At 38.1% G+C, this 25,295-nt stretch overlaps 1 protein-coding gene across 9 annotated transcripts in view; it reads left to right on the top strand.

Annotated features, from left to right (window-relative positions):
- Nucleotides 1-25,295, top strand: part of Pcdh15 (protocadherin related 15) — a 1,398,279-nt gene that overhangs the window by 1,315,259 nt on the left and 57,725 nt on the right. For all 9 annotated transcript variants that reach the window (XM_037199986.1, XM_037199987.1, XM_037199980.1 and 6 more), the window contains one exon: nucleotides 20,589-20,804. In XM_037199986.1, the coding sequence (XP_037055881.1) occupies nucleotides 20,589-20,804 (216 nt within the window). The remainder of the gene's footprint in view (nucleotides 1-20,588; nucleotides 20,805-25,295) is intronic.

The raw sequence follows: 25,295 nt of genomic DNA, 5'->3' as shown, positions 1-25,295 counted from the left end.
CCCATTCCAAGTCTGGAGTGTGGGAGTAGATAAGTCTGAGTACAAAGGCTGGATATGATGTGGGAGACATGGGAAAGTCCCATGGTTGGGCTGATAGGTTGGGAGGATCCTGGCCCAATTTAGATCTCCTTTGCAATGAAAGCCAGACTAGGCGGGTCCACTGGCATGTGAGTGCCAGACTAAGCTGGTGAACTGAGGAAAAGGAATGGATGAGGAAGTCAGGGGTACTCACCAGACTAGACCCTGAAGGCAGACCTGGGAATAAGTCTGTGTATGGAGTGAGGTGCTAGGTACAGGTAGCACAGAGAGACTTATGAGTAACCACAGGAAACTCATTAGTGGTTTAGTAGAAGCCTAAAGTTCTGCTAGATCGCACACAGGGTCAGTCTAACTAAGCCAGGGCAAGGATATGGGCCCTATGCTACACCCTGGGGTATGTGGGAAGTCTAGGTACGTTGTATGGTGGTGGAAGGGACCTGTGGGTAATTGCAGGTAGGGCAGGTCCTCTGCTGTGACACAGGTGGGACTAGGCTGGGGCACAGGGAGTAAGACCCTGAGGAAGGCTAGATAGAGGTCAGCTACTGCAAGGTGCCAGGGTGCTGGCTGTGGGACCTGGAGTAAATCTGAATGGCTGTGTAAAAAAAAAAATGAGGATGGGTGGTAGGGGCTACCCACTAGGCTAGACTCTGGAGAAGGACATGGGAAGTCTGAGTATAAAGGGGTAGAGGTGGTACAAAGAGATCTGTGAGTGGATGCAAGGAGGGTAGGTCTTAGAAAACCTACAAACTTTATCTCACATTTCTAAAGCAGAAAATAGCATCAATTTATAAATTTTAAGAGACCTTATACATCTTCCCTTATAGATGAATGGTTTTTTAAGCTGTTTTATTGTTGTTGTTTGTTTGTTTTGTTTTGTTTTGTTTCGTTTTGTTTTCAGAGTAAAGGTATAGTGGAAAGCCCTGAAGAGCTATCATGAACATAAAATAAATTATCTATAAAACTTGGGAAATAAAGCAATCCTTTCTCTCACTAATGAATCATGGTGTAATCTTTTCTGCCACCTCCTGTGCATATTAATTGTATGTTACATGAATAATCATCGAGGAAATTAGGGACATCTAATGAGAAAAGCCAAAGTCTGCAGAAAGCTTGCATCGCACCTATGTTGATGAGTGTCTGCTTAGCGGTAAATGCAATTAGAACCTGGAATTACGGTCCCACAGCTCATCTACTGGAGCTGCGTTACAGACAAGGTCATCCGCAACTCATTTCCTTCCACACTTAAGTCCTGCTTTGTCTTCAAAGGGAGGCGTAGAAAAGAATCTACTTGTTTACTTTAATTCACACTGGAGTCCAATAGTGTGCATAGACAAGAAAATAATGAGCAGTGTTAGATTGTGTGTGTGTGTGTGTGTGTGTGTGTGTGTGTGTGTGTGTGTGTGTGCGTGTTTTGGGGGCTGCATGTGTATGAGCATGTGGTAGCCAGAGGCCAACATTGATTGTCCTGCTCAGTTTCTCTCCACTTTGTTTTTTTAATACAGTTTCTTGCTGAAACCGAACTCACCAACTAGGCTAAACTGTCTGGCCAGTGGGTTCGAGGGATCCTCTTGTCTCTGCTTCCCTGGCCCTGGGGTTACAATGTGTGTGCCCATGCCTGGCTTTTACATGGAAGTTGGGGGTCCAATTCAGTCTTCAGGCTCTGGTGGCAAGTACTTTACCAACTAAACCCCACACCCCCACACCAATCCCTAGATAGTAACTTTTAATAAAATCTATCAACCCAGTGCAAGAATTGTCTCACTGTGAAACACGGAACCTCATAGTAATCTTCAACCTGGCTCCTAATCTTGTCAGTTCGGTTTACACAAACAGCGTTTCTGCCTTGGTGTCAAGAGAAATTCTTCCTCGTGTCTGGTTCTTTACTGCATCTTCTGTGGCTCAGGAAAGGCACGGGCAGGATGGGCTTGTTATTCTGCAGGACTGAAAGAAACCTATTAATCAAGCATTAGGACAAGTACAATATATTCTACATCCTCAGATTATCTTACGTTCCCCAGATCTTCCTCAAATATCATCCATTGTTCCTTCCCTTTGTGCAGTACCACCCCTCAGCATGGAGTCACCCCAACCATCATTAGGCCCAATTCCTGAGGATTTGGCTGGAGAAAGTTTGAACCACATCAAGCTCATCAAAAGCAGTTAGATAGACAACAGGTCAGCAAATCCTCTCCGTGGGGCAAATCAGCACAATCAAACTAGAGATTACAAAATTTACAATTGTAATGCCCTGTTGGTGGATTTGTCCCTTAGTTGACATGACATGCCTCTCTCTGTGTCTCCTAATTACTCTGAGGTCCCTGTCCTCAGGAATGCCATGCCCTGCTGGCTTCTTCATCCCTCCATTTTTCCCACTGTTTCACTCTGTGTTCTCATTTCTCCTTGACAGTGATGTGTGTTGTTTAAAAGTGGTTCTAAGAGGAAAGCTTATATGATAAATGCCTACATTTTTAAAAAATCAGAGGGGTTGGAAATAAATAATAATGAACTTCAAGGTTTTAGAAAATCTAGATCAAACAAACCTAAATCAGTGGGCAGAAACAGTAAGATCACAGCACAAGGTAATGAAGTGGACAGAAAAGGAATCCACAGAGCAAAGAGTTACTTCTCTGAAAAGATAAACAGGATTGGCAAACCCTTATCCAAACTAATCAAAGTTGAGAGAAGACCCAGAATATACAAATACAGATGAAGTAAGACATTAAGACAGACAGCAGGGAGATCCAGGGGATTATTAAGGCATACAATAAAAACTGTAGTCTAATAAATTTTAAAATCTTGAAAAAAAAGTTAATTTTCCAGACGCATAAGCCTACCAGATTAAACAAGGACCTAGAAACATTATAAACATGCTCATAACAAGTATTGAGTTTGATCCCCAGGCTCTGGTGGATTCACAGCTGAATTCTTCCAGACCTCAAAAAAAAATTCTCCCCAATTACTGCACAAAATAGAAATGGAAGGAATACACTGAACTCATTTTACATGGCCAGCATTGCACTCATATCAAAATCAGACAAGGACTTAACAGTAAAAGAAAATGATAGGCTAATTCCCAGGATGAACATTGTTAAAAAAAATTCTCAATACTTGTAAAATGAATTCAGCAATACATCAGGGTCTTCCCCGTGACCAAGTGAGCTTCATACAGGGATGAAATGATGGTTCAACACAGGAAATCAAATAATGTATTGCATCATATTAAAAAACTCAGAGACTTAACCACATGATCATCTCAGTAGATGAAAAAAAATTAATAAAGTACAACATACTTCCATGATAAAAGCCTGGGAAAAAATCAAGAATAGGAGGAACATACCTCAACATAGTAAATGATATATATAGAAAACCCATGGTCAACATAATACTAAATAGGGAAAAGTTCAATACATTTCCATTAAAATTAGGAATGAGATAAGACTGTTTTCTACATATAATCCTTGAAATCTCAGCTAGTAAAATGAGAAGTCAAATTATCTCTCTTTGTGGACAATGTGATCTAGTACATAAAGACCATAAAGATTCTAGCAGCCAACACTTAAAACTGGAAAATACCTCCAGCAACATAGCAGGAAATACAATCAGCACACAAAAGAAACGTATTTTCTATATTCCAATAATGAATATGCTGAGAAAGCAGCCAGAACACCTATCCTATTCATAATAGCTTCAACAATGGAAAACCTAGGAATAAACCTAGCCAAGGAAGGGAAGACTTGTAATAAAAAAATTATTTTTTTAATTGAAGAAGACTTCAGAAGGTGGAAACATCTACCATACTCAACCAGCACAACTGATATTTGTGGAAATGTCTGTATTACCAAACATGATCTACAGAGCCAAAGCAATTCCCATCAATATTTTAATGAAATTCTTCAAAGAAATAGGGAAAAAATACCCTAAAATGCATACATACACAAAAGACCCCACAGAGCAAAGCAATCCTGAACTAAAAGATCAGTGCTGGGCATATGTTAATACCTGATTTAATGTTACACCATGAAGTCAAACTAACAAAACAGTGTGATAGTGGTGCAGAAGCAGACGTATAGATTGATAGAAGGAAACACACACATGTTTTCCTCCTATTCTGAAACATCCATCTGATCGTTCCTTAAAGATGGCACACGTGTGTGTTACAGAAAAGGCAGTCTCTCCAAATGGTGCTGGGGAAATTGGATATCCATATGTAGAAAAATGAGACTAGATCCCTATATTTGCTTTATACAAAAAAAGTCAACTCAAGTGTATTAAACACCTTAATGTAAGGAATTATGAATTTGTTATAGGATATATATATATATATATATATATATATATATATATATATATAAACTCAAAAGGCTAAATAGCAAAAACAATTAAAAAATAATTTCTAGAATGAGCTAATGAAATGAACAAGAAATTCACAGAGGATTAAATATAAATGTCCAATAAGCATATGGAGGATGGTTCAATGCTCTTACCTACCAGTGAAATACAAATTAAAATTACATTTCACCCTGTCAGAATGGCCCTCACAAGAAAACCAATTGACAACACAAGCTGGTGTGGATGCAGAAGAAGTTATCTGTCACCACTGTCCTGAATATAGGCACAGACCTCAGTGTTAGCCAACCAGAAGAAAACTGAAATTATGTAATTTACTGAACAATGGATGTAACTAGAGGTGATTATATTAAACAAAGGGGCAAAGACAAATGTTCAATGTTTACTCATTTAGGGATCTAGAATAATTTATAGAGAAGTAAAACCATCACACACACACACACACACACACACACACACACACACTAAAAGAGAAAGGAGTTGGGATAAAGAGAGGGCATGAGGATAAATATGGTCAAAGTAAATGGCATACTTGTACTGGAAAGATATTTGTAAAGTCTACACAGAAAAAGCTATGCACAATGAATACATGCCAAAAACAATCAGGATCTGATGATTCTAACTTATGCTTAACCCTGAGTTCTATCCCTGGGACCCACGTGGTGGAAGTGGAGAACCAACCAGAGCAATTGTTTTTCTGACCCCTAAACACATCATGGCACATTTATACGCATCCATTGATACATACACATATGCACATCCATGGAGAAACAGATATATGCACAAATGCCCACACAGACATGCACACACACAAATACATGCACTCATGTACTCACACATTGTGCACATACACAAACAAACACTTTATTGCCTGCTTTGTCTCAATGATCAAAAAATTCCAAATGTCTAATAATTTGGTAAAACTGATAAATCAGATAAATTATAACAGAAAAGCTCTTTCTCATATATATTTATATTCTTTTTATTGCATATGTCTAATACTTTGGTAAAAATGATAAATCAGATAAAGTCTAACAGAAAAGCTCTTTCTCTTTCACGTATGTATCTATTTTCTGTTAATTGCATATGAGTTTTTCCTCATCGTTTTTCCTCACTCATCTTTCCAGTCATTTTCTGGTTAAACCAAGAAATTTTATCAGTGTATGCTGAATGTGGCTAAGAAAACCTCAAATTTCAGGTGGTGTTTTTTTCTGCAGATCAAAGACTATTTCATAATAATTTTACTTCTTCTTAGAAAATATTAGTTTTTGCCCAAAGATGTAAAATCCACTGTTACAGAAAAATATATTTATGTTGATTCATATTTGTAACTATATACATTTACACACCAATATATACAAATGCCAGGAGGGAGGGAAAGAGAGAGGGAGGGGAGGAGGGAGGAAGGGAGAGAGAGAGAGAAAGAGAGAGAGAGAGAGAGAGAGAGAGAGAGAGAGAGAGAGAGAGAGAGAGAGAGAGGAGCACTCTGAAATATGGCCAATTTAAATGAAGGACATTTTGAATAGCCACTGCTTTGGATAAATGTGGTGTTTGTATTAAAGTGTGGCACATTGTGTAATCCACAGAGACAGATTTTAGTGTCCTGTAAACAGATAGTCCCATTCCAGCCTGTGAATTGGAACTTCTTTACAATTAGTGTCACTTTCGTGACACTAAAGGCTTTTTTGATTATCATTAGCTTCAGAGCAACAATTTAGACTCATCATGTTTTTGAACATTCACACTGACTTTCCAAACTAAAAGGTTTATAAATTGAATTCCATTTGTCTCCATGTGTTCTTTTTTCTGTAAAAGCTGTGATAAATAAGTTTTTCTTTTTGTAATGGGAGTCTTTGTATAATTTAATGGATAGGCAATAAATATCAAGAGAGTGAATTCACAGAAATTTAACTTTCAGACTGAATATTCAAATGCCTTGTTCTCTTTCCTTGATTTTCTATTAAATTTGGGAGCTGAAATATAAGAAGAATTCTTATCTTTGATTCTTACTCAAAATTGCAGCCATTTTTGTTTTTGTTTGTTTGTTTTTGAGATAGGGTCTCTCTATGTAGTCTGGGCTGTCCTGAAACTCACTATGGAGATCAGGCTAGCCTTGGACTCACAAAGATCCTCTTGCCTCATCCTTCTCAGTGCTGAGATTAAAGATTATCTTTTAGTAGTAGCTATGCTTTAAAATACGTCCATGTACATGTGTGAGTTTAAGAGAAAAATACTCAAGAGAAAAATGCTCTATACATCAATATGATGCAAATTCACCAACAATGAAAATTTTATTCTGTTAAATAGTAGGAAGTGAAGCGATTTAATTTGCATTTGTAAATGTTCCAGTATCTATTTCTTGTTATTTTGTTTTAAAATTGGTTGCTGGGGATCAAATCCAAGACTTTAAGCTATGAGGCAAAGACTCCACAATGAACTCAAGTCATGGGTGACTGATTCACAAGGTTCCTTTGCAATAATATTGTAGCAATTCTCCTCCATGTAAGTATTTTTGCTTTTTAACCAGCAAATAATATGACTTTATTAAAATATGTCAATGAATGAACTTCTCTAGAAGTTCAAATTGTCATTCAACAATTATTTAGTATGTAAGACTCTAAGCAGTGAGGCTTATAAAATGAAAAGAATGAATCAGAAAATTTTCCCTGATGCTCCCAAATTTACAGACATCACAAACAAAAGAATAATGAATGCCTTTACCTGTGAGCTACACACTAAAAATAAAAAATAAAAAAAATAAACCAGTAGAGACCTATAATATCCTGATCTAGTCCATATAGACCTGTCCTGGTTCCCCATTTTAAACAGGAGGACCTAAATGCTAGAGTTAGTTGTCAAATTTCAAATAACTAGTAACAATAACTAGGAGAAATGAGCCTAAATCTATCTATTCTAAATACTGACGTGTAATCTACTGTGACATTCTTCCATACATATTTAAACAAAACACCACTTACTAGATAAGACATTACCATCAAATGCACGAGTCAAAAAAATCTAGTGTGTAATAGAGAGACATAATTATGTAATAGTCATGACAATAAATAAAAGTACACACACACACACACACACACACACACACACACACACACATACACACACAAAGGCACAAGCAACTGAAGGCAACTCTCTTGTAGGGAGAGAAAGAAGCATTTAAATCCCCATCAGTCTCCATCTCTCTCACCGACCCTTCCTCCTCACCCATCCTCCCTCCTCACCTACCCTCCCTCCCCATTTATACTATATTAGAGTCCCAGAAACCATTGTTTCTTTGGCCTACTAGATAAGAGTTGTTTTGATTAAGTATAAAAAATATTAAAAGTATCGAAACCAGAAACAGTATAGATAGACTATTAGAAAAATGTAAGTAGTATGAAATGGGCTGGTTCACAGTACAGATTATTAGAAAGATGTAAGTAATAAGCAATAGATGGTTCCAAGTATTGAATTTGATGTGAGATTCAGTCTCTGCTGTAAAGAATCCCAGTTGAGATGATTCATTGCCGTTACTAAACTGTTGACATCTCTGTGGTACATCATCAGTGTCCACTGGATACTTTCTCAAGAGAAAGCATAAGTAATAAAATAAGATAAGGCAAGAATTGGGGATAGTAAACTGGGATCAGATTGATAATAATTTTCTTGTAAGTGGAGTGATTCAATATTTTAATTATTGAAAAAGAAAACAAAAAGTCATACGTGATGAGACCCTGGAATTGGCCATCATAAGCTTGGCAGCGTGTGAGAGAGCTAGAGGACTGTACAGTCAGAATTCAGAGTTTTTCTAATGGACTGTTCATGGGGAGTCAGGAGTTGGGGATGAACAGAGAAAGAAGATGCTAAGAAGCAACTCTGAGCTCAATACAGAGAGGCTGTGGTTTGAGAAAAACAAAACAAAAACAAACAATGCTATCTGGTGAGACTGTTTCAAGAGAGTGAGAATCCTTTGAAATGGGGGCTTGTGAGAGGCTGTGGGTTATTGAAGATAGACTTTAAAATTGTGTAGCCAGTTCCCACTTTCTGACCAGTTTCCACTTCCTATTCCTTTGAGGTGTGAGGAGGTGGGGAGTCCCACCTACATACACCCTCTGGCCTTCATGTCTCCTCTGTTGTGATGGATTACGTCCTCTCAACTTGTGAGCCTTTCGGTGGCATCACTATGAGAAACGTAACTAATATAAACGATCACACACTCACCATGGAAAGAAAATACAGAAAGAGGGGTGATAGTGGAGAAGCTGAGTTTGGATCAGAGTGACAGGATTCATCGTGACTAAAGAACAACCAGAAAGTGAGAACATATGACTAAGTGGTTTCACTTTTAGTGAGGAAGTAAAATCACAAATAATCTAGGACTGGACAGATGGCTCAGTGGTTAAGAATATTGGCTCGCTCCTCTTACAGAGGACCAGGTTCGATTCCCAGCAGCCACACAGGCAGCTTACAGGCAGCTTACAACTGTCTCTAGTTCAGGTTCCACCCTCACACAGATACACAGTCAGGCAAAACACCAATCAATGCTCATAAAAAATAAATTATGTTTGAAAAGTAATGCTTAAGCAGTGTAATAACCGGGAAACTTCTAATAAAATTGATACATTGTTATTAAAAATAAACATTGAAACTAAACTCACTTTATCTCTCAAAAAGAATGCTCAAACAGTGGCTTTTCTCTTGCTTAAATACCCATTGAATGGAGAGCAATCTGTTTTTATATGGATAAAAAGAACAGAATTCATTTGAAATCATCTTGAAAGGACTTAAAATAGTCCTTATTTTGGACTAAATAATTATAATAATGAAGAGAATAATTAATTTATGAGGTAAAAAAATATTTACTTTGTGAAAGAATTTGTAAGGAAAAGAAAATTAAACACTTTAATTACTATATAAACACAAGGAAGTCCGATTTATTTTTCACTATTGTGCCTTCTATGATACAGAATTTTGCTGTGTATATGTTTGTTTGTTTTGTTTGTTTTTTATTTTATTTATTTATTTATTTATTTTTTGTTTGTTTGTTTGTTTTTCGAGACAGGATTTCTCTGTGTAGCTTTGCGCCTTTCCTGGAACTCGCTTTGGAGACCAGGCTGGCCTCGAACTCACAGAGATCCGCCTGGCTCTGCCTCCCGAGTGCTGGGATTAAAGGCATGCGCCACCACCGCCCGGCTGTTTTGTTTGTTTTTTAAAAAAGAATTTTTCTTTAGGTCAGTGTCTAATTTTTCACAAAGATGCTATCTTTGTGATGATTTTGATACCACTCTTTAAGAAAAATATTGACAAATTATGAATGTAAATAATATATCAGGATCGTGTAATTCAAGCTGTGACTGCAGGCCTCCATAGATCATTATTACAGTCCTGTTTAAGTTCTAAACCGTGTTGGCTCTTTAGTAAGAACAGGCAGGCGAAAGACCAGATCGCCACTTCTGAAGTCCATACACAGTCCGTGGGTGAGGCTGCTTCTAACAGGATCCCAAATCTATCCTGGATCATTGTAATAAAAGCCTGCAAATATATCTCTTCAATTATATTAAATTGACATTTACTTAATTCTGCAATTACCTGATGTGAACCTTAATATTAGGTGTTATTAATATCCTACAGTAGTCATGTTTTATTAAATTCTTGTGAAAAAATCTAACATGGATTTTTTTTCCTATTTAAAACATTTCTTTCTTTTCTTTTTAGTTTTTGCAAAATTTTTGAATAGGCCTGTGAACAGATCAATCTCCTTGGTATTTCTTTATCCATGTTTTATCAGAAGCTGGGCACATTGACTGTAAGGACTCTAAAATGAAAGTTTCTTCATGTTTTCTAAAAATACAAGAATAAAGTTAAAGTATTACTCAGAACCCAATGCTCTGTTCTTTTTCGCCTCTAATAATCACAGTTTGACACCCACATCAGTGGGTGGATGTGAGGTGTGAGTTTTGGGCCCTACATTCTAAATCACTTTCACTCTGGGAAAAGCAAGATTTTTGTGCAGCTAAAGTTTGAAATGGGTGTAATTGAAAAGCTGAAATTAAAGCTCCATTATTGGACTTTAATAGGTTTGGAAGTTTTAGGACATCACTAATTATTTTACTAATATTTCTGCATCCGTGGTATTCATTTAGGCAACGGAGAGGAACAGTTACTAAGGCTATTAGAAAATTAATGTCTTACCTATTCCCTGCATGATAGAAGCAATTATTTGGTGGTTGTCTCTTAATGTTGGGCACCTGTACACATCAAAAATTCCAGATGAGGTCTTAGAAGTGTGTAAGTGGTTGCCTGTGTCTGAGTTTTCATTATAAAATATAATTAAAGCAAGTAGAATTATAATATCCAAATTTGGCTTCTTTCCAAGCAAGTCCAGACATAACTTTCCTCTTTTCACCAAGAGAAAATATAAAAGTCAATAAATCTACTCATCAGGCTCCCCCTTCCTCCTGGTAACTATGTCATGGACCCTGTATGACCTTTTTATTATAAAGAAACAGGTTAACATTGTACTAACTCTTTAAGAAAATATGATTCATTTAGAATTTTCTGATGAGTCTGTTTTAGTTTTTAAGCATGACTTTAGCCAAAATTATTGGCTGTTCTCTTTTTATGACCTAATAAATGATAAAACAGGTTTATGGTTTTTATTTATTTATTTGTGCCTTTATGAAACTATTTATGAATTTTCTCCAATTTTAAGAAAGTAGTCCTTTGTGTATTTGTAACAATTTATATTTTTAAAAATATTAACTTATAATGAGATTTTTATGGAATAATTTATTTTCCATTTCTGAAAGGTATTTTGTCTTCATCTACTTCCCATTCTTTATATGAATTTTAAATAATTTAAAGTCTTCTTAGTTATGCATTTGACTTTTCCTTTATCTCAACATCCTCATACTATTTTGTTTCTTCTTTGAAATTTGTTTTACTTGAAATTTTAATCTCTCTTGAACCTTTATTTGTTAGAATTACGTGTGGTGTATTTTGAGGTGAGATTTTTTTTCTCTTTTTTTTCAATTCTTTTTTTTCTTTATTAAGAAATTTTTTTATTCATTTTACATACCAACCAGAGATTCCCCCCTCTCATCCCTCCTCCCACTCCCCACCAACCTTCCCCTCCCAACCCACCCACTATCCCCCTCCAAAAAGATAAGGCTTCCTATGGGGAGTTGAGATTTTTGAAAAAGGCTCGCTCAGTCAGAGTCATAAGCCATGCTTCATCGTACATCATTGGTCTTAAATTCCCAGACTGTGGTTTGCCCATCAAATCAAGCAGAGTTCAGGGCCACAGGACCTTATGATTTTGATTATTTTCTCTTGCCTTGGGCAAAGCGGTAGTGTGTGAAGAGGGACTGCAGCCCTACATGGGGGATGCATTTGATGATGGGATCTCCAGGAGAATTTGGCCCACTGCAGTCGGTGTTAGGGTTTAAGCTGGGCAACTCTCACTGCGGTTTTGTGGTGATGGCAAAACACAGCTGGATAAAAGAGAGGAATATTCTTCCATTTACAGTGAGATTTCTACTTCCTGGGAAAGGAGTCATATTAAATTCTCTTCCATGAACACACCTTGCTACCTGCTCTCCCAGCCACTCATAATAAGGGAGGAAGGAAGGGAAGAAGGAGACATCTAAGCAGAAACCACCATTCACCTTAGAGTTTTGTATTCTTAGCCAGGCTTCTTGGCACATATCTATAATCACAGCATGTGAGGCTGGGCCTTGAGTATGGCAAGTCCAATGACTGCCTAGAGCACATAATGAGACACTATTTAAAAAAAACTGAATAAAATAAAATATCAAGTAAATAATAACATTTACTTAGTGTGTTGCTGTTCTTACTTATCCATTCTGGGATTTATAACTGAGGGATTTACATGCAAGATAAATTCTTTCTCCTGGGCCTGGGTCATTAGCAATTTTTACCCATCAACAGATTCACTGGGGCTATATCTCTAGCTCCTACATAGCTGTCTTTACACTATGCCTTTACATGGCAGAAGTGATAAAGGGGATCTTAGAACCTCCTATAGGACTCTACCCCCATGCACCAATCACTATCCAAAGGCCAGCTTCTATACACATTATAGGGGTATTTTTCAACAGCATTGGAAGAAGCAAAAACACTTAGCTTCCGGCATGTGTGTTTATTGTTCTTTCCATCTCCTTGTTGCATCCAGGAAAAAGTCTTAGGGTGGTTCATCTTTCATTTTCTGTTCTTTTCCGTGAGTGTTTAAATCCCTGGTCATCTGACATGTTGGATAGAGTGGACTTAGAGTGAGACCCACCCTGCTTATGCTACTAGCAACCTGTGTAGTTATCAATAGTTTACTGATCTCTCTGGCCTCCAGCGTTCTCCTGTGAAATAACAATGGACTGTTAGTGAGACCATGCGTTTGAGGTGTCACAGCACTGGAAACCATGAATGGTGGGCAGATATTAGCACAGCACTGGAAACCGTGAATAGTGGGCAGATGTTAGCTGACAGCGGATTGCACACCAGTGTTATACACACACACACACACACACACACACACACACACACACACACACACAGGCCCAGCAAGAGCACGCGCTGGTAGATCTGAGTCTGAGCTCCTGAAGCCTGACCTGGGATAGTTGCTCTCATTGGAGAGGCTCGGGTCTGACTGTGTTTCAAGGATGAAGTAGTGGATAGGAATTATAGAAAGAAATGGTAGAGAACTGAACTGTGAAAACAGTGGTGTGGTTAGCATCAGAATAAAAACTTTGCTTTGTCTTAATGGGAAAGACAAATGTGGTTTCATAGTTTGAAGAGGAAAAGGTTAAAATGACAGGGAAATGATAATATGTTCCTTATGAGGAGAACTGGGCGCGGCTCAGATCCTGGTGAACGTGCCTTCCATGGGGGAGGAGGGTCGAATGCATCTCTCAGATTCCAAGAGCTGACAGATGGCACAGGTAAAGATGTTTTGCTTCTAAGGTGAACAGCTGAGAAATGTCACACTTGATGTCCTGAAATTCTATGTAAATTAGAATGTGCATATCTCTAGAGGAGCCTGAAGAAGATGCACATTGACGAATGGGCTGAATTATGATGTCAGACATCACTGTTTACAGAAAAGATTTTCTGAATGGAGCAAAAGCATAGTTTGAAACTCAGATGGAGAGGTTCTGGTCACACTGGTTTTCCTGGTTGTTTAAATTCTCCATCTTCAGTCTTAAATCTTCAGGTATAAACTAATGGCTCAATTGATCGAAGGTACAAAAACAAGATAACCACAGTGTGACTTCAACAGAGCGGAAGTGGGCTGGAACTCCAAACCTAATGTCTCAAGGGAGAGGGCAAACGTGAAAATTCTCCAGCATCAGAGGTTTCAGATGTGAGGAGTGCACCGCGGTCAGAAATGTACGCACTGAAGTTTTATCTTCCTGAGACAGAGCATTTCCCCAGGGCCAGTGCCTCTGTGAGATTTAACACTAGAGCAACTCTCAAGCAGCTCACTGGTCTAGGAGTGTCACTGGCCAGAGAATTGAAGATAAATTGCCAAGTATGCCATCTCCATGAAAACTGCACTTTAAAAGAATTAATAAGTTGAAGAGGAAAACTGAGAGCTAGATACCAATGTCCTTGAATTCAGTAAGAAGGAGAGAGTATTTTCTCTACATAAGTGTGTGTGTTTCAGTGGAGGAAGAAGGTTTGCAAGACTGAGTCAAAAGGGATCTGGAAACAATAAAGAAAACATGAATAAAATGAAACGTGATTATGAAAACCAAGTACATGCACTGGACCTCAATATGAAAGAAATTATTAATATATTACTTTCTTAGCAGAGTTATAATCTTACATGTCTAAGATGATGAGTCTAAATTGAGTTCTTGAGTGCTTAAATGTCTGTACTTATTGAGACACAGCATATTACAGAAAAGCAAAACTTTCTTGTTATTACAATATGTATTTAACAGCTCTAATAGCAAATATCTCTAATGGTCATGATGTTCTTGGTCATTAGCTATAATTACATAAGCATAATTTTCAGCACATCACAATCATGTAATATAGCATATATATGTAATATATGTGCTTATAATAATATTGTTAGACATAATTCATCTCATTGATGGATAAGAAACACAAGTTAAAAGTGACTTTGAAGTCTCTCTCAATATAAAACAAGATGTAAGAGTAAACAAACAAAATAAATGTAAAGACCTTAAAAGCAGGAAGCAGACAGCCATGATGCATTCAGTGCAGAGATGTTTGCTGCCTGTTCACATCCTAGGCCAGATTTCAAACTGTACTCTAAATCTTGTTACTGGCACTTTGGAAGTGAGTCAGTATGTATTTAAACATGTTCTATTTTATCATTTACTTCATGAGAACATTTGGTTCTTGTCTGTGTATGACTACAGGTAATGGACTACAAGCCATCTGACTTATGTCTCCTAGAGAGGCTATGATCCTAAATGGAACTTGGAAGTGCTGTGTGTTGGTCCGAAGGTCATCAGCCACGAGAATTGTCCACTTTTACTCTGTAGTTAACCAACATTCAACTCTACATACTTGATAGAGAGGGGAGAGAGGTCCCCTGTCCTGTGACCATCTCCAGAAGTGAGATCCTTAAAGTAGATTGCTTAGGATCGTGCTGTAGCAGGAATCTTAAAAGTTCTTATTAATAAAGTCAAACCTGAGCCAAGTATTGGAGTGAACACTGGAAGATCAGAGAGACAGAACAAGCCACAACTAACCTCACCTGGCCAACTTCTCAGCTGATCTTGTTTCCTCAGACTGGAAGCCTCTGTGTCGTCATATCCGAATGGCTCTCAGCTGAATTGTGCTGCTCAAAACCTAAATGCTTAACCAGCCAAAATGCTTCTAGTTTCTGGTACTCACACCTTATATACCTTTCTGCTTTCTACCATCACTCCCTGGGACTAAAGGCTCGCTTTCTGGGATTAAAGATGTGAGTCATGTGACACCATGCTTGGCTGTATCCTTGAACAGATGGATTTCTGCCTCTGGAATGCTAGGATTAAAGGTGTGAGTGCCACCATTTTCTAGCCTTTGTATCTAGTGGCTGTTCTGTCTCTGACCCCAGATAAGTATATTAGGGTGCACAATATTTGGGGAAACACAATACCACCACATGGTGCACCTTGAAAGAGGGAATGAAAGTGGGCTATCATTGCATAACATACAGAAATAGAGCTTCAGAGCTTCAAATGTCTAACAATACTTACTTTTTAAAAATTGCACCTCATTTTCACTGTTTTTTGGACCACACTCTGTAGAATTCTAAATGATATTTCTGAGTTTTATATCAAATGATGATTTGCTTCAGAAAAAGTTTACAACAAAAAGCCCTTCAGTCATTTATTATGAAACATGACTGTGTTATAGTTTTCATAATGCAATAAATTAGAAAGCAAAACAATTTTTGAAATGGGACGTTAGTCAGTGGGAACTGTGTGAGTTAGCTTTAATGACTAAGCAACCGCCACGTTTGTAGAGTGGCCATCCCTCCTATCTAAGTATCATGGTGTTGTTAGTGTTGATCTTAAAACTGGACAGGAGTCAGGCACCCCCTCTACTATTTCTAGTAGTCTAAGCTGGGGTCATCCTTGGGGATTCCTGGCAACTTCCCAAACACCTGGTTTCTCTCTCTCCCCCACGATGTCTCCCTCTATCGTGGGATCTCTTTCATTGCTCTCCCCCTCCATCCCTGTCCCAGCTCAACCATTCCATTTCCTTATGTTCTCATGCCCCATACCCTACCCTCCATTGCCCACCCCTCACTCCCATTTCACTCATGGAGATCTCATCTATTTTTCCTTCCAAGGGCAATCCATGCATTCCTCTTTGGGTCTTCCTTGTTAGCTAGCTTCTCTGGAGCTATGGGTTGTTGTCTGGTTATCCTTTGCTTTACATCTAGTATCCACTTATGAGTGGGTACATACCATGTTTGTCCTTCTGAGTCCAGGTTACCTCATTCAGGATGATATTTTCTAGTTCCATTCATTTGCTCTGGCTTATCCCAATGACCAGATCAGTGAATACCCTGTCATCACAGAGCTTTTCTACAGTGACTGATGGAAACAGATGCAGAGATCCACAACCAAACACCAGGCAGAGCTCCAGGAGTCCAGTCAAAGAGAGAGAAGAGGGATTCTATGAGCAAGTGCACCAAGATCATGATGGGGAAACCTGCAGAGAAGACAAAAACCAAGCTAGTGCAAATTCATGAAAGTTGGATCAATGGCTGTGGAGCCTGCATAGGACTGGGCTAGGCCCTCTGCATGGCAAGACAGTTGTGTAGCCTGATGGGCTTGGAGTGGTCCCCTGGCGCTAGGATTAGATTCCATCCCTAGTGCAGGAGCAGGCTTTTCGGAGTCCATTACCTATGATGGAACACCTCATGCAGCCTTGAGGCAGGGGGAGGGGATGTGCCTCCCCCTTGCCTTCTTGTGGAGAGGAGTGGAGGGAGCGTTGGGAGGGGGAGGCTGGGGGGAGTGGAAGGAGGGAAGAGTAGGATCTTTGATTAGTGTATAAAAAATTTCTTAATAAAAATAAATAAATAAGTAACAATTGAACAGGATTGAACCTCATAACACAAAACTTAGTGAAACAGTTGAGTCATAAAGTAGAACTTGTGCTGATTCTACCAATATAAACTTTGAAACTGAGCAAACCTGAGCAGTGCAGCCAGGTGGGTGGTTTCCCTGAGGGAGATGGGTGTGACAGGGATGGGTGTGACAGGGATGGGTGTGACAGGGATGGGTGTGACAAGGAGATGGGTGTGACAGGGAGATGGGTGTGACTGAGGCATGCATGTAGACATGAATAGCTGTGGTGTTTTGATTCTTAAGACACATACTAGTCTCATAGAAATGCATATTTTTCAAAATTTTATTGCTTTGTACATTCATAATTGGGTACACTTTGGGCATGGCTATTGTACTAAGAGCTTACATTAACAATAAATTGTTTACTTAAAGAGAAATCTTAATGCTAATCAAAAGTTAAAAGTGGAGTGGATCACATCTTTGTGTGTGTGTGTGTGTGTGTGTATATGTGTGTGTGTGTATGTTGTGTGCATGTGTTTGTATGTGTGTATGTATGTGCATGTAGAAACCAGAAGACAATCTGAAGTCTTGTTCCTTGGATGTCATTCACCTTGAGACAGTGTCTCACTGGCCTGGAGCTCAGCAAGTAGGCTAGACTGGCTGGCCAGTGAACCCCAGGGATCCTGCCATCTCTACCTCACCAATACCGAGATTATATATGCACACCACCATGCCCAGACTTTTTTATGTGATATCTGGGAATCAAACTCAGGGCCTCACACTTGCAAGGCAGTTGCTTTACCAACTGAGCCGTCTTCCCAGCCCCTTGTCCAAGCCTCTCTGACCTGACCCTAGTAGCAAATTTACTCATGGAACGGACATGTACATCTCATGTTAGTTGGTTTAGATTCTGAGTTTAATTTTGGTTGTGAATGCATTTTTTTTAACTTCTTATGCTATCCTTTGTTAAATGAATAAAATCACCATGGTTTAAAGCTTTAAAAGGTTAACTTTAATTACTCTTTCTTTCTCCTGTGAAAGGGAATGAAATGCTAGCTGAAATCTCTTACCTGGAACTCGAACACCCCAACCCAGTTCAGCTAAACAGAACACTGGGGAAATGGGGTGGTGGCGGGGGGGAGGATACAATGATGAAAACAAAGTAAGAAGGGAAGGTTGACTTTGGTTCACAGTCCAATGATAAAGCCCATCATGGCCTCCTGGGAAGGCATCGTGGCAGCTGAACACATTACACATGCAGTCAAAAGGCAGGCAGAGATGAATCCTGGTGACCACATGGCTTCCTCCATTTCTCCATTTGTTCAGTTGAGGCATTAACCTAGGGGACTGTACTGACCACACTTAGGGGCAACTTTCCCTCCTCAAACTTCTCTGGAGATGCCCCCATAGCCACACCCACAGACGCGTCTCCTAAGTAACTCTACATCCAGTCAAGTTGGCAACCAGAATTCACCAGGACAGCAACTTAGAACAGTCATGATTTTTTATCTTGAGTTGAAATAGCTGTGTTATGTAGTATAAGATAACATTCCCTGTGTGTAGGTGGGACTATCCTGAAATGTTTCATGTGTTTGGAATATGTATAAAACTTGAAGCCGACTCGTGTGTACTATACCTTACTGTATGTGGGCTTTTATGTATTCTTGTCACTGTCTATATACCAACACTACCACTCATGTGATTAAGTTAGGTCAAGTCAGAATCCCAGTTCTTTTGCCGCCTTAGTCTCATTTCAAATTCTCGGTGGTCGTATATGGCTGATTTCTGCTGTAAGGATCAGACATACTGGGATGGTTTCTATCAGCACCCAGAACCTTCTATTAGACATCACTAATCTATAAACTTGTAACAGTAGCTTCCTCAGCAATATTTTTCTTACTATTTAAATTACTTTAATACAGCTCTTAGAGTTTTAATGCAATTAAAAATGCTTAAAATATGATGTTTTAAATTAAACAATGATGAAAGAATGACTGTGTAATGTATGTAATGGGAAATAATTCTAAAAAATGGAAATGGAAATATGAAAGATGAAATATCCTGAATAATTTACATACAGCCTGATGGCATTATCCAATTCCCATATCCACCATTTTTAATATAGTTTCAGTATTAAATACATTTTATTTCCATATCTACTACCGAAAACAAAAAATAATCCATGACAAAATTAGAACTAGAGAAACAGCTTTGTATCTTCTCTTGTAACTCGTGTACATTACCTGCATTCACTCCTTTTTCGTCCTCTTGTATTTAACCTTTTTTGTTACATGTTCAATATCAAAAGTTGAAAACTTAATGTGAAGTTTCACGGCTTCCATTCCAAATGCCTGTTCTAACTGTATAAAAGTTAATTGGAATGTATAGATTTGGGGTCTGGTTAATTGGAGTATATGATATGTTTATTTATTTCAAGTTACTTTTTATAATAAGGCCCATAATTTTTTAAAAATACTTTTAATGTTATGTGTATGGGTATTTTGCCTGCATGCATGTCTACGCACCTCTTGCATGCCTGGTGCCTGCAGAGGATGTAAGAGGGCATCAGATGTCCTGAAACTGGAGTTACAGCTGGTTGTGAGCACTCATGTGGGTGCAGGGAACCGAACCTGGGCGCTCTGGAAGAGCAGCAAGTGCTCTTCTGCGCTGAGAACCTCTCCAGCCTCAACGATATCTTTTCTGAGTGATTGTTTTGAAATAATTCTGAAGCTGACATTTTGAAAACTTTCCCTTAAATAGAAGCCATAGAACCCATGCAATTATATTTCACAGCCATTTTTAAGAAAAAATGGAAAATCTGAGTATCCCTTTTTAAACCTAAATGATAAAAAATTTAAGCCTGTACTCTGTCACTCTATCGCCAGAAACCTTGTTAACTCAGGAGGATCACAAAAGAGAGTTGACATCTATCTTATTCTCATCTTGCTAGAATAGAAACTAGTCAGCACTCACTCATATATCCATAAATGTATTTGTTTAAAACTATGATGTTTGACTTATGATTTGATATATCACTGTACAGTAGTTTATATCTCCTACCCCTTAGGCTGTATGCTAAGTCAAAAGTGTGGGTTTTGTTTGTTTTGATTTTACTTTTGGTTTTGTTTTGTTTTGTTTTGGAGAGAGGGAGAAAAAAACAGGAAGTTGTGTGAATAGGGAGGTAGGAGTTGGGAGAGAGGAAAAACGTGGCCAAAATATATTAATGAAAAACTCTATAGAAAAGTATTTATAAATACAAAAAAGATCCCTGACCAATCTGAAAACAAACAAACAAAAAACCCACAGCCCTGTGATGATGTTCTTCAAGTAGCCCATAGTTCCCACTGTGCCCATAGTTTGGATCCATAGCCTGAGTTTGAACTCATCCTGACAGATATATAAAAATTGATTGATTGACTCCTGGTCTTTTGTAACAACTGTCCTGGAGCCAGGATCATTTCTGATGAGAACTATTTGTTATGCAGATGTATCTTCTGCATCTGCATAATGATATTCAGAGAAATGGAATTTTAGGAGAAATGTACTGTGCTATTACACAAGTAGCCTTGGAAGTGGAAATAAGCTTTCCAGTTGCAAGCTTTTGCTTCTTTCTCACTGATGATTTATTATCTGGTTTTTCCCTCCTAGGCTACCGACAGGGACACAGGAAACTATAGTGCCATGGCCTACAGGCTCATCATACCACCCATTAAAGAGGGCAAAGAGGGGTTTGTGGTGGAAACATACACAGGACTCATCAAGACAGCCATGCTCTTCCACAACATGAGGAGATCCTACTTCAAGTTTCAAGTGATTGCAACTGACGACTACGGGAAGGGGTTGAGTGGGAAAGCTGACGTGCTGGTAAGTGCATGAGGGAGGGACACGAGACTCTAGCCCTGGGCGAGTGTTTCAGCTATCAGCACTTTCAATACTACTTTGAAATAGACTCTCTGAAATATAAATGTCATTAAATTTTCATCAAGATGTTTGGCCTTTGTAATTAAAAAACATAAAACATTTTGTTGTAACGTTTTCCAATATATGTGATTTTCCTTTTAGAGCAGAACCTCCAGTGATGGTAGAGATGATGCTTCACTGTGTTACTTGTATCTCTATAAAAGAGTATTCCTGTCTTTTCTTTCTCTCAGGCTGAATACAGTTTCAGGGGGAGATCATCTCAAGGGAAATTGAATTCTAACTTTAACCAAAAAAATCTAACATCAAAGTACACATCTCTTCTAACTTGGACATAGAGGTTGTTTGGAATTTTCTTTGATGAAACTAATAACAGTTATAAGTAGGATGATTATTGAGTATCTATCATATCAAGAAAGAATCAAGTAAAATCCATCTATTCCCTTGTATATCCTAGTAAATTGTACATCTTGTTCAGCTCTCATTTAGTTAACTTTTAGTTACATGTAGGCATTAGGGATAATTTTTTTCTTTGGTGATGGAAAACCCCAGTTACCATACATATACCAACATACATCAATTTTTGAATGTTGACAGTACTCTCCTTCAAAACAGAAAGCTTCATTGTAATAAGAGCAAGTCAGTATTATCAGAGAAGACTTCACACATTAGATGTTATGGGTGGCATAGTTTTTTGATCAAATATAGGTCTATAAACCTTATATAAGACAATGTACTTTTTCCCCTTCTTGTTATTTAAGATATGTACATTGTAGGGCTAAACAATAAAGTCAGTATATTAAGTATAAATAAGATATTCTAAAATAAACACAAGCAAATATAAATATATATTATATATATTTACATATATAATATATATATACCATTATATATAATATGAATAGAATTCAATAGAGAGATGTGACCAATGTAAAGTTCATGCTTTTTGTTTGAAATTCAAATTAGTTATATAGAAATTATAAACCATGTGCTTAAATCATATGTATTTACTTTTATCTGGACACTTATTAAATATTTATATATTTGTGAAGAGACAAATTCATCTAAAAGAAATCACAATGTGTTTTTTATATACACACACATACATATTTCTGTTACGAGCAAATGGCATCAGAGAAGTCATTTCAAAAGTGATTTTTATAGCAATGCATGCAATCTTTTTAGTTAAGAGAAAGGCCAAATAAAGTCCATGTGCAGAGGGTGTGATGATGATAGGTGCCAAAACCAAGATGAAGACAAGGTTGAGTGAGTAAGAGACGGCTATTCACTCCGTCTACAGAGCATGAGAGGGAGCTTGGGTGATGAGTGGGGCTAGAGAAGTCAGTGGTTTAGGTGAGACACAAAAGCCACGTGAACTACCCTGGAACCCTGTGCTAAAGCAGCGGGTTGTCACTGAAGATGATTAGTAAGAGGAGAAGGTAATGATCCTCATGTTAGACGAGGCACTTTTTACCCCATTTCTTACTGTTACTTTCTCAGGGGAGGGCTTTAGTTCATGTGGAGTCTCTGCTCATTCTGTCTGTCATGTTCTCATGCTACCCAAGTGTGGTCACCTCTCAATCCTTACTCCTTCCTCAGCATCCAACCTCCACCCTCGTGATTCCCGCTCCATACCTTAAGGAAGCTTAGTTAGCTGGGCTCCTTATTTCCAGCTCTCCTGACTTATTTTTTGCAACCTCTTCCATTTTTTTAATGAGGTTATTCTTCTAGTGTTCCACAGTCACACTTCCTTGAGCTCCATCCCTTAATGACTCTGCCCTCTACCCTTTTTCATCATTGGAAGCCACAGTTACCTGTACGAGTGCCCCTAAACTTCCACTTTGAACCTCCTGCCCTTAATCACAATATCAAATGTATTCAGACAAACTCAGCATTCCTGTTCCCAGCAGGACATGCAATCTGCCTAACTGAATTGCTTCCTTCTCATACATTCTCTTATGAGAAACCTGCATGTTCCCCATACTTGATTACCAAATACATAATACTTTATCAATTAAAATGAATGGCCCATGATATAAAAATTAACTTCCTTTCCTTATGTATTCCTTACTCATGATCTCTAAGGAAACAAAGTCAGTGGATTGACTACATTGATTCACAGGCCCATTGATGCTAAAAAGTCCCATATTGTCAGTCTGCATGATGGGAATCCAGAAAAGGTGACAAAATACCCTAGTCTAAGAAGACAGAAGCATCAGAACTGGGAAGGCTAACAATGCAGCACCTGGCCCTGAGAATCCTTGGAGTGTTATGGGAGCAAGTGTCAGTGTGCAGAGTCAAAGCACTTGGAGTATTTGTCCATAAAAACATGTCTACTTGGGAGGAAAGAACCAGAGAGAGAAACATTTATTTTTGTTCTTGTGTTTTATATTATCGGGGCTCCCAAGCAACTGTACAGCAAGCTTGTGGTCAGGGCAGGTGGACTCCACTAACTTCATTGACCACTATGCTCATATCCCATCACACTCTCAACTTAGATAAACCCTCACAGGTGCTTTTCCCATTCTACAGCCAGCAGAATGGTCTAGTCAATATGCAACCACAACATCATTATTTATATTGTGCTCCTTTGGAAAAGCCATAGAATTCTGAATCTCCTTCGGCTGGATCAATGCCCATGCTGACACTGTCTGAGACAATGTACACAATGCATGCTTACTTTCATTATCTAGTACACTGCAGGCTCACACCTTTGGCTTGTTTACCACATCACTCATAACTTCTTTTCTTTTCTTGGTTTATTTTGTTCTCATCTGGTAGCATTTTTGCTTTACATGGCTCAGGCTAATTCTCTTTCTTGTCATCTCTCACTGACTTGGCAAGTCTTTTGCTACCATAATTTTAAAACACCATCTATGTAGTAAATAAAAATGCTCAAACCTCAGAGCTTATTCCTGACTACCAGACACTATCTATCTACCTACTTATCTATCTATCTATCTATCTGTCTGTCTGTCTGTCTGTCTGTCTATCTATCTATCTATCTACCTATCTACATAACTTCTGTCTTCCCAACAGTCATGTCTAGCTATCAAACATCATTAAATATTTTGTATGATGAATTAAAGTATAATAAGAAATTGTGGTTGTCTCAAGAAAAACATGATTCAAATTGAACTACCCAGTTTTTAGAATAGAATAGATATTTTTATTTCAAGGAACAACTTAGAGACAAAATATGTTTATTCAAGCTGAGTATTCATAAGGCATTTATAAAAAAACTTAATGAAGTAAGCCTTTCATTTCGAGGATCACAACTGGCAGCACTTGCTCCTGATGACAGATGGCGTTGGAGCTCTCCAATTGAAATCACAGCACTGGAAAGCTAGTCTCCCCCACTGTGAACTTGACAACTTCCCATTATCCAATGACTATGAGATTGTCTGGTGAGATTGGTGCTCGTATTAAAAAACATTTCTTTTTTCCTACTGTGTAATGAAATGTGTCAGTATTTGAAAAATATGAACTAATATTATCCAAATGGCAAAGACAACATGTTGAAATGCATTCATGGAGTTGAGTATGAAAGTACACTCCTGCAATTCCACTTTTGGAGCTGGGTGGCATGAAAATCAAACATTCAAGGCCAATTTCAACTACACACAGAGTTCAAGCCCAGTCTGGGTTATGTGAGACTGTGGTCAAAAACAGAAGTAACAAAATATTAATTTGAAGTACAAACAAAAAAATTATAAAAATATAAGAAAAAAACAAATAGCCTTTCATATTTGTAATCATTGCTTCAGATCTCAAATGGAATCCAGGATTGTGTAAACATTCGAATTCTGGTGCAATATCAAAGAAGAATATACAGTTTCCCTAAAAGGCTCTTAGCCCACCCATTTCATTTCATGAAAAGTAAGTTCATAGCCAAGTCCAGTTGTAAAGGACAATTATGTTCCATGAGGAGAGAACAAGTGTGTGCAAACACTAGCTATTAGCCTTGTGTAGGTGCCACATCCAGACCTGCTCTGGGCCACAGTGAGGTCTGCTGTGAGTTTGAGATGAAACTGAATTCCAAAGACTCTGTGAATAAAGTCAACCACCTACCTTAGGAGTGGAGGAGTTTTATAATGGTTGCATACTGGGATTGTGTTAAACATGTGTTGAACTATTTTTAAATGTTTGATTCAAAGCATGACTAAAACAATTTTGCTAGCATTTATCTTTCTGATGTGGAACCCAGGGAATTTAAAATTACATAGGGTCAGTTATTGGTGATTTTGTGATTGTTAGATAAAATGGAAATGTTGAATTTCATAAGAATGAGTGGGGAGGTAAAGAAAATGGCTCATAAGAAAGGACCTAGTACATAGTAAAACTCTGTCCTTAGACCTTTGTAAGTCATATACTTCTCTTTATTTTGACCACACTTATTAATTTTACTCTATCACTTAAAGCATCTCTAACAGTGAT

This window comes from Peromyscus leucopus, chromosome 16_21 (assembly GCF_004664715.2).
Source record: "Peromyscus leucopus breed LL Stock chromosome 16_21, UCI_PerLeu_2.1, whole genome shotgun sequence".
Lineage (NCBI taxonomy): Eukaryota > Metazoa > Chordata > Mammalia > Rodentia > Cricetidae > Peromyscus > Peromyscus leucopus.
Note: the sequence above shows the minus strand (reverse complement) of the source record. Positions and strands in the feature narration are given on the sequence as shown.